The 10,622-nt window shown below is 38.1% G+C and overlaps 1 protein-coding gene across 1 annotated transcript in view; it reads left to right on the plus strand.

Moving 5' to 3' along the window:
* The first annotated feature begins 1,494 nt into the window (after positions 1 to 1,494).
* Positions 1,495 to 10,622, plus strand: part of LOC138026853 (uncharacterized) — a 12,303-nt gene continuing 3,175 nt past the window's right edge. The window contains exons 1-7 of the mRNA XM_068874308.1: positions 1,495 to 1,724; positions 3,987 to 4,104; positions 5,775 to 5,875; positions 6,005 to 6,106; positions 6,792 to 6,831; positions 8,087 to 8,181; positions 9,755 to 9,860. Coding sequence (XP_068730409.1) covers positions 1,605 to 1,724; positions 3,987 to 4,104; positions 5,775 to 5,875; positions 6,005 to 6,106; positions 6,792 to 6,831; positions 8,087 to 8,181; positions 9,755 to 9,860 — 682 coding nt within the window. The 5' untranslated portion in view covers positions 1,495 to 1,604. The remainder of the gene's footprint in view (positions 1,725 to 3,986; positions 4,105 to 5,774; positions 5,876 to 6,004; positions 6,107 to 6,791; positions 6,832 to 8,086; positions 8,182 to 9,754; positions 9,861 to 10,622) is intronic.

A 10,622-nucleotide genomic window follows, 5' to 3' on the forward strand; every position in this document is an offset into this window, starting at 1 on the left:
ATACCACGCCAAGTCGCCCACATATTGCTGGATGGAGTCAGAGCACAAATACCGCGAGCTCAGTTCCTTACTAGCTCTTACTCTTTAATCCCTCCGACGAATTTTATGAACGAAGCCTGCGAAGACTTGGAAAGAACCACTTTTTACTCAGGCATCTGACCCCAAGCGTTGCTTCGCTGTGCGAACTCGCTCTCGATTGAGCTAGTTGACGAGGGATGGTAAACAAATTGAGTGATTCAGTCAAACCAAGGGCTAAATAACTTAATTCGAGAACAGTGATCTCAATTGCAGGGTGCCAGGTCCACTAGCTTGCCGTATAAAATTTCTTTTGGCAAAGTCGCCTTTTAATTAAAAGTTACGAAATAGTTCTAGTTTACCTAAATTGTAGATATGCTGCCGAGGGGAAGGGAGATGTTGAATTATGCCTGCGGTAATTTAACGACGGTTCGTGCGTGGAATTACAGGGAGATTTTTTTTCATTTGTGGACCCCCAACTGGACCTCCTTCTGGACCCCACTCGAGAGAAGAAAGAATACAATAGATGGTTTTCACAGTGACGTCATCAAATTCTTAAATCAAAATCGTAAGGTCTTCCTGATTTTTATCCAAAGGAGGTCGAAGATGACTTAGAAATGAATCTCTTTTCATGGTTCCAGTTACGTGACGTCTTTCGTTTCGAAAATATGGCAGCAAAAACTTTTGGCAGCAAAATATTTGGTAGCAAAAAATAGTCTATCCTTATGAATCTCAGCAGTTTGAGCCTTTTAAGTACATTAGGAGATGTGTTCATACTCACGTATATTATGAGCGAAAATAAGTGCTTTCATCGCAGTGACCTCCAGACGTTTTCTGTTGATTACAGGCCGCCACATTGGTGGACCACACGGAATCTCCAAAAGACTCCAAACAAAACTCTACGAAAATGCGTGAAACGCTTCGACAAATAACTCAGAAACGATGTACTGCGCAGACCTGAGAATTTGAGAGGTGTTTGAAAGATTTGCTTCCTACAGTATTCCAAGTTCTTGGCCTTTTTCATTCAACGATTTCGAATTAATTTTTTTGTTGCGTGACAGTGAAACTACAGTATCGGACAGTTCAGACGACTATAGTTTGAGGATACGAGAAGCGAAATGAACGGAGCAGGCTCGTATACCGCGCATCTTAATTCCTCTATTCGTGCATAAACACAATTCCTTGCACCTTTGACCACATATCCCTTGCGTCTAGAGGTAAAATGTGTTCGCCCGTTCGCCCTGGATAGAGCGAATTGCCTTGTTCGTTCGCTTCAGGCACACTCACCACGGCAGCAATTTCCTAACATCAAGTCGTTATTTTCTAGGTTTTTTTTCTCTGCTTGCGTTTTCTAGATCTGCGTTTTCTGTGTATGTGTTTTCTTGGTCTGCGTTTTCTGGTTCTGCTTTTTCTCGGACGCCCTCTCGATGCCTGACATGACCTAAGAAATTGACTTTTGACAGTTCCGTCATCGATGATTGCATGACTGCAGAACTTGTATAAAGTCACATGTCAAACACGCAGGTATTACAACAACAGTCCGTCAATGGAAGTTTTTTAATTTTTGCTGGCTTGAAAATCGATTGAAAATGCCTGCTTATATTTCAACACAACCAGATATCTTCACAAGTCCGCCACAAACAACAGCTTCTTATGATAGGAAACCTGGGCAACTGACAGATGAACAAGTAAAGCGGTTTTTCGATGAGGTTAGTTATACGTTTTCTACTCAGCTGTTTTATTTTACTAATTTTAATTTCGCCTATGTGAGTAGCGACAAGGTTCACTGTGCAAGCGTCGAATGATTTTCCACTGTATCACAAGTTTCTTATTTGTTTTCACTACTATATTATATCAGGGCGTTACAAATCGATAATTTCGATACTCGATAAAATCGATCGTAATCGATATTTTTCGATAATAATTAATCGATTAATATCGAAAATCGATAAAAATCGATAGCAGAGTTTTTTGTGTTTATCGATTTGATCCATTTTAGCGGTTTTGGTAATTACGGTTTGATTTCAATCGATTTTTCCATCGATTTATATCGAAAATATCGATTTCGTCATGAACGGGAGAGGTTTTACAGTAAGACAAAACCCTTACTGTACTTAAGTCTGAGTTGACCTGTTCTCTCGGCCGAGTAAACCAACATAATCGAAAATCTTGGGTTTTTCTCTATCTTATTCCAGTCAAATCTTGTGATTATCGATTTTTATCGATTATTTTAGCTAATCGATGAACAATTATTGAGTAATATCGAGCAATCGATTAAGTTTCCGATGATTGATTTCTATCGATTTGTAATGCCTTGATTATATGCTTATGCATAAATAATCAAGGACTGCATTGACCTTGTTATGTCTCCTTATTTAATTAAAAAAAAGAAAACTATTTAGCGCGTGTACTATATTGAATAGATCTTATTCGCTTTTACATTTTGTTTTCCCAGTACAGATCATGTGATGATACTCAGTAGTCTACTGAGGATTTGATCCTTTGTCTTGTTTGAGTTGAATGCAAAGAGTGCATGCAAGCATGATTATGACTGCATGCACTCTTTTTAATGAACGAAACAAAGGATTAATTATTGTCATATGATTTGAATTGGGAAAACAAAATGTACAAGTGAATAAGGTTTATTTTGATGCCTTCATTCATGTGCATTTCACTTCTACAATACTGCAGCCATTAGAGCACCTTATTTCTATTACATGTCAGAGGACATTATTGTCTTACCAGTACTGAAACAACCCTGGCAATTGCAGCCCTCAATGCAAACATAATATTTTCAATAAGGTACAGGGAAGATCCTAAGACTCTGCATTTGCCTTGGTTGGTATGCATTGGTGAAGGCTCGCACTGTTTAAGGTTGAACCTCTTGCAAGCACTGTGAGGTCAGTTTTGCTCATAGTTGCAGTGGCTACCCTGATGGGTGTCAACCTCGTGTTTTTTTTGTCACACAACAAGACAAAAACCTTTCATCCGCGGTACTTTGTAAATTACTACGCCATGATCAGTACCTCAAATTGACAGGAGACTCAATTAAGTGAAAATCTTTGTTTCTCCTTGTAAACCACCTGTCACACTTGGGGCATTTTTACTTTAATCACTCACTGAAAAATGTCTCCATTAAACTATCTTTAAAACACAAAAATTTGATGCTTGTACAATATAGGATATAGTAAAAAAGTGGTAAATTGCTGAAATACTATCTACTGGGTAGTGCAAAACTTTCATAGTGACTTACATGTAGATGTACATATCAGATTTGCAACATCTGCTGTGAGGAGTCTGCACGTCTGCCATGCAATTGTTACATGTAACACATGAATAACATGGGGGATATTACATGGCAGTGCGGAGATATGAAATTTCTCTTTGAGAAGAGAAATTTCATTTCTCCAAGCAGCCACGTAATATTCTATTTATTATAATTATAAACACCAATGAAATACTAAATCATTTCACAAAAGGCATCAAATGCGCATTTTTATTTGTAACCATAGTAACAGTGATCTTTTCGCATGTGAAGATATCATGTTTTCACGCTAAAGCTCACTTGGTATTTCATTGGTGTTTACATAAATTATAAAGCTTATTATTTCGTTGTTCTGAAGAGGGAGGGGAGACAGGGAGCAGGTAACATGTAGACTTTATTAGCGGACTCCTCTATACGGGGCTATTCTGCCATAATATACAATAATAAAAAATATATATTACATAAAATAGAAATATATACATATATGTACGAGTAGAAACATTTACCTGGATAATTAAGAAATATATTTTAAAAAGCGGGCGGCAGCTTTTCTTTTAAAACTTAAGATATTAATTACATGTATTACATTAATTACATGTATTAATTGCATGACATTAATTACATGTGTTACATAAAATAGGGCATTTATGTGAAAGAGGGATTTATCACAAACTCGTGATTTCATAAGTCATACTCTTTCTTGTAGGGATTTCTTTTGGTTCCAGACTTCTTCAGGAAAAGTGAGCTAGAGCCTGTTATTTCAGCGATTTGTGATCTTCTAGATGAACTTGCCGAAAAGCTCTTGATTGCTGGAAAAATTAAAGGTAAACATTGCCAAAGCAAAAAATCCATGCGTCTGAGTGTACTCCGAAACAGTTTCACACACTGCTCTTTGAGGCGTACATAGTTTATTTAGGTGTCCCAAACTCCACACTATTACAGTAACTATCTTTTTGCTATAATTATAAGGTATGTAACTGAATTATTTTTAAATTAATCATTTTTAACAGTATTTCATGTGAGTTAAGGACGGTGCCTACTAATTCAATGGTATTTTTGCCTCGGTATATGATTATGCAGGAGATGTAGATCTTAACAAGTGTTATTAAAATCCAAAAGAAAATTGGGGTAACCACGCATATTTTGAAGATAATTGATGAATAATATTTGTAAAAAGCTATAAAATACAAAGCAATGTATGGCGTTCTTCCTCAAATTGAAGCTTAATTATCTCTCAAAAATGCATGGTTACCCCCAATTTTCTTTTTGGATACCAAGAGTATTTACTAAGGTCTATGTTCTCCGGATAGTTTTAAACCGTGCAAAAATATTATTGTAAGTATAAGCATCACTGATACGTGTAGGAAACCCAAGTACATGTGTATCAAGATGCACAGAACATATGTGCAATAACAATAGTAGGCACCATCTTTAAGACGGTATAAATTGGCTTGACTTTGTTTCAGAAACTGTGGTAAAGTTGCAGTATAATTACTAGTAGTAACAAGTTGTAATCATGGACTAGTAAAGTAAAATAGTAAAATAATATTTTTCATTGTACTGATTGCCCAGAAATATTCAGGGAAAGTGGGTGTGTGGGGTGGTTTCAGACAGTATGCAGAGAGAACTTGAATCTCCTGTGAGAAGCAGCTGAGTTGACAAATCACAACTCTGCATCTTTGGCGGCATGAATTGCTATGCAGGGGTGAATTGGCAGTGTTTGTTTCTGACAAAGCACACTGCTTTACAGCTTTTTGATGTTCTGATAAATAGCTTTACTCATATTGGCAAGTGATACTTTGAATAAATCAACACAACTTCAATTACCTTTAAAAAACAGCTAAGAAAATGACCAAGCAACCAACACCCATAACTGCAAAGCACATAGAAATATGGGGGATTTTGGGCATGCGGGCATTGCGATACGAACCCAATGTTGAGGCATGACAGATTCACAATCACATCAGATTGAGGTGATGTACCTGTCGGCCAGCCAGTCCAAGATGGCGTCCAAACCCTGAAATTGCATTGCATCATGACTGATACCCACGAAACTTATTTTGGGACATTCGTAAAACAACACGATTAGAATGCATCCTCCTTCGTCGGTTCGCAATAATTAAGTTTTGAGCAAGTAATTCAAACCTGATTTTGCAGTAACAAATCGCTGTTACAGTAAAATTTCACTGAAATGACTTATTGCATTATGCTTGCAATTATTTTTTCATTGTGGAGCAATTCTGACAAACACCAGCTATACATGATATGTACACGTTCCTGCTGCGAACCCTAACTCAACTGGTGACAGTTGAGATGAAGTAACAAATCTCATCATATCAAACACATACCAGCCTCCCATAAGATTTTGGAGTTGAGAATTGATGTCATTACATTTTGAAATCTTCAAATAAGTGGATCATTCAGTTGTTGCTTGCCTATAGCTGTAGAAGCTTGGTCCTTGAATAAAGAAAGTGTTTATTGTTTTCTTTTTCAGATAAACACAAAGATGCTTCATTTTATGAAAGACTGATATTGCTTGAGAAACAGTTTCCAGGAGCAACAGTGTTAATGCATAAAAATGGTGTTTTACCAAAGGTATTCAAAACAATCCAAGGAGAGTTACCTTGACTGTGTACTTTTTTAACCTTTGACTAGTACAGCAATAAAATATGGATCAATTTGTTCACTGCTAGTTTGTTTGCTCTTTTAATGACATCTTTCTAGGCTTTTCAAGATTTGTGGACCAATGAGCGACTCTTAAACGTAGTAGAGCAGTTTATTGGACCAGATATTGCTGGTCATCCTGTGTGGAATTTGAGAGCAAAGGTTGGTGGATGCATTTAATCAAACTGGAGGTGTGACATCTTTGTATGAAAACACCCAGCATACTGTAGGATGGATAAATCTAGCAATTTTCTTTGCATAAGAATTGTGGCTGTAAGTTGATTAAATTTACTTTTGTGACCATGCAGTGATACATAATGCTGGGTCCTTCACTGTTTTGTACCCTTATGACAATATCATACTGTTTATAAACAGCAGCCAATCAGATTGCACCATTTACATGTGCTAACAAATAGTCTTGTTTTTTGTCTTGGACATGGCCCCTTTTAAAGTTTCTTTGCTGAACTGGTCACAAAAGCCAGTTGAGTTCCAGAGTATAATTATGCTGATCAGTTTACAAGATTTACATTGTACAGTCCAAATATATTTCCACACAAAGTTTTCATGATGCAATTTCGGATATGATCAGAAACAGATATGAAACTGTGTCAGTGAAGAAAGAAAATACATGTAGGTCAGAGGCACGGAAAATCCTCACTGGGTTTCTTAAAAAACCCAGTAATTGTAGCGAAATAAGCAGTTCTCTGTAGGGTTGTTTTCATACTCTTTTCTCCTTGGTTACTGAGCTTTAGGTGACCACATTGATTTGTGCCATACATTGTATTTGGTTTGGAACACAGTAACTTTTGCTCTTCAGTTGGCAATTTATTGTCATTTTATGCTGCAGACTCCAAAAAATTCCCAGGTGACAGTTCCATGGCATCAAGGTAGCTGTTGTTTAGTCTTTTCTTAGAAGTAAAAGTTGTTGCTCCTGTCACCTTATTGTTGCTATAACTCCAGCCATTGTAAAGAGGTTCAGGGCATGTAATATCTTATGCTCCAAGCTGGTTGACTGCAAGAAAATAAATTTGAATTTCAGAGACTAAAGTTCACCTAATTCTCAAGCGTATACATTAGTAGATAAATTTCTGCGCTTGCAGTTTGCAGGGAGTTTGTCTTCCTAACCTTGTTAATGGCAATCTTTACTTTGGAGCAGGGCTCTTATTAAGAGCCGCTAACCAGTTATTTTTACAGTCTTTTCAAGTACACTGTACCAGCTATGTTGATGGAAGTCAAGTAATGATGAACTGTGGTGTGTAACAGACTTTGTTACTTCGTTACCTGTTATTGTTGTCCTTTATCCTCCTATTCAAAATCTTGACAAGAACGTCCCTCCTTTTGAATACAAGTACCACTACATGTACATTGAGGAGATTTCTGCTCTGGGCACTGGTGCACTAGGTTTGAAGGACAAATTTTATTGCAATATTCATGATTATAATGGAAAACATGTAGTTTTACATGTATAAAAATTTATTTTGTACTCCAATTGTGCAATCGAAATGCCTGGAAATGGTATTCACAAATGGCAAGAAAAATTGTAAGTCTATAAGTGGCCCTTTTAGGATGCAAAGGGTTGAAACGAGCATTTTTTGGAAGTTGTGGACAGATGTTGTTAAAACCCTTTCTTCCTCAAGCAGTTCATCAGTGTCAAGACTGTAAAATTGAGTAAGGCTATGATCGTCACAGTTATGAATGCAATTTTAGCAATTGGGCAGAGAAGCGTTTACAGTCTAGTTTAGCAACTGCCAAAATTGCGTTCATAACTGCGAGGGTCATAGCTTTACTTCATTTCATATCTGCAGTACAACATATGATTCATTTCATTCATCATTTCGCTCGTTAAGTAAAATCATTTACAGCTGTAATAGTGTTAGAAGTGTTAGATAGCCTAAAATCTCTTACTGGCCCTCCTTGGAGGTAAAGATTCGATGTCCAAGCTACCATGAGCTCAGTGGCAAAGCGTCAGGTTGGACTCCTTTCAAGTGCACTCTGATTTTTGTTAAGAGTAACCCTGAGTCGACATCAATAAAAATCACTTGTTTCTTGTGTGTTAATAAACAAGTGAGCATTGCAATGGTGGTAGGTTTGCTAACCTCATCCTCTAAATTCGTTCATTCATTCACATGTACTTTGTCGCAGACAGTGCATACTTGTTGTCAGAGGCGTGTGAAGTCCTTCAACCAACCGCATGGATTCCCTTGCTGGATACTCACAGATGGAATGGCTGCATGGAGGTAAATATTATAATCATTACTAACTCTTGAGACTTTTTGCATGCTTTCAGTTTCAAAATAAATTTCTTGCAATAAGCATTTTGTGGCATTGTATGCATGAAATGGTTCAATTTTTTTTCTTTAATTAAGCTACAGGGCAGGTAGGGGTTTACAGGTTTGTGGCTTGATGCTGTGTCACTTTTGCGATCTGTGTATTAGTGGGGAGAGAAACGACCGCCGGAAATACGTCTGCGTTCGCAGGCTAGGCACTCACTGACACTTAAAGGGGCTAGGTCACGTAATTTTAGGCAATTTCAGCACTGATCGAATGGTCATAGAATTAACTAAAATATCAAAATAACTGTTCAAAACTATAGGAGAACTCTAACAAAACACAGGGAAGCCAAGAAGGGTCACGGATGGACAAAACTGGAGAGGATTGACATGGATTGAATTTGGGTAAATTTGAAAAACATCGGCCCACCTTTTTTCAAATTTATATCAGTCTACATCAAAATGTCATTTACACAGCTGGAAAATCATTCTCAGTTGTTATGTGGCCGTGATTTTGCAAATGAAAGACTCTTGCTCTGCCAATTTGACGTTTAGAGCTCATAATTAACAAAATTAAACAAAATAGCGTGACCTAGCCCCTTTAAGTTCGTAGTGCAACACCTGCACACAATATACTTTTCATCATCATCATCATCATCATCATCATTGTTCTAATCGTCATCGTCATTGTCATCGTCTCCTGGACTCCACGGCAGAGGTGCATTTCGCAACGTCATTCCTTTGCAGCCTTTCAAAATTACAGTAACCAAAAAACATCAACAGGATATTACATAAAGACGGTTGTGACGGCTGATGATGTCAGGGGAGTAGGGAGCTCAAGCAAGGACGCCGACGACTGCTAAGAGAACGTTGTCTAAGAATATCATCCCCCCACCCCCTTATTGTAATAATTTGGCGATTATTCCAAGTCATTCGGAAACAAACTAGCGTGAATGGTGTGGATGTTTCGGGAGAAAATTGAAAATTTATCGTCAGATGCTTGCGTCCTTCCTATAACCCAATTTTCATCATTTCACGTCGTCAGGACGAGATCGAACGACAAAGATTTTTGTCGAGATGTGAAAGGCGCGTGCGGGGCATACAGAGCTGTTGTTTTTGCTACTCAAACCTATTGTTTTGTGGCGACTTCTCGTTGCCGACACCCGAGCCGTCGTCGTCGTCTTTCCTTAAAGGTCCTTGTTATGGATATTCACTACTTGCACAATCCCATAATACACCTCTATTACCCCCCAAAACGTTTGCATAACCATTGTTTGCTATTTCTCCTGGGACAAGAAAATGTCCCAAGAAAAGTCGAAAACAATGTCTATGCAGATTTTTTGGGGGTAAAAGAGGTGTATTGTGGGATTTGTGGAAGTAGTGGATAGAGGAAGTGGTGATAATCTAATGCGCTCATTCCTCGAAGAGTGACTTTGCAGGATCTTGCTTTACTGTTTGCTTGTACTAGATATTGTATTCGTAACCTGAACAACTCAAAGTAACTTTTAAACTTTTATAAAATGCCAACATGATATTGCAGGTTGCACGTGGAGGTCACAGGAAAGGTCTCCTAGCAACACACACCTGTTGTGCTGGCAATACTTGGTATGTCGAAATGGCGGAGGGAGAAATGAAAAACACCTTAGGTAAAGATTCGCAATAAAGCATTAAGCAACCATGGGGCCTTATGATTCGTTTGGATGAAAGATACGCACCATTGTGTGCTAAAATAGTGAAGCAGAGTGGAGACCCACACCTGACGATTGGTCCGGAGATCAAACACCGGAACGCTTACTACTGTGACAACCTGACATAGGGAGCTTTAGATTCTAGTAAGAGAACGACTACGAGTACGAGATTTTCTCATAAGACAACAGTGAGCGCGCGCGCAAACCAGCGTCATTTTGGCGGGAAAAACGTGATGCCGTCGTCAGTTTAGCACAACATTTTGCACAAATGTCGTCGAATTATACCAAGTCAACAACACGGTAGCAATTTTGGCATTTTTTGATGAGCAAAAGGCTCAGTTACCAGCAATAAGAATAACTGAGCAACCTATACTGCTAGCAAAGAGTAAGATTAAGCGTACGGGTTATAAATTTCCTTAGTATTTTCGCTATAAACGGGCAGTCAAAACTCGTACTCGTTCTCGTCGTAGAATCTAAAGCTCTCTATTGTTCAGTTGGGTGTTGCATGTTGAATCTGTTTAAGTACCCTGTTGCATGTTGCAGCCTTTCAAACTTTTGAGCCAACAATGTTTTGTTAGATCAGGCGATATTCCGCGCGATTTCGTAGGATAATAGTTAATTAGTAAACACTAAAACAGTGGATAGCGTTGAATGCGCGCGCAGATTGAGTACTCAAACTCCGGATATCCTTTGTTAGTATATACTAAAACAGTGGATAAC

This window comes from Montipora capricornis, chromosome 12, assembly GCF_036669925.1.
Source record: "Montipora capricornis isolate CH-2021 chromosome 12, ASM3666992v2, whole genome shotgun sequence".
Taxonomy (NCBI): domain Eukaryota; kingdom Metazoa; phylum Cnidaria; class Anthozoa; order Scleractinia; family Acroporidae; genus Montipora; species Montipora capricornis.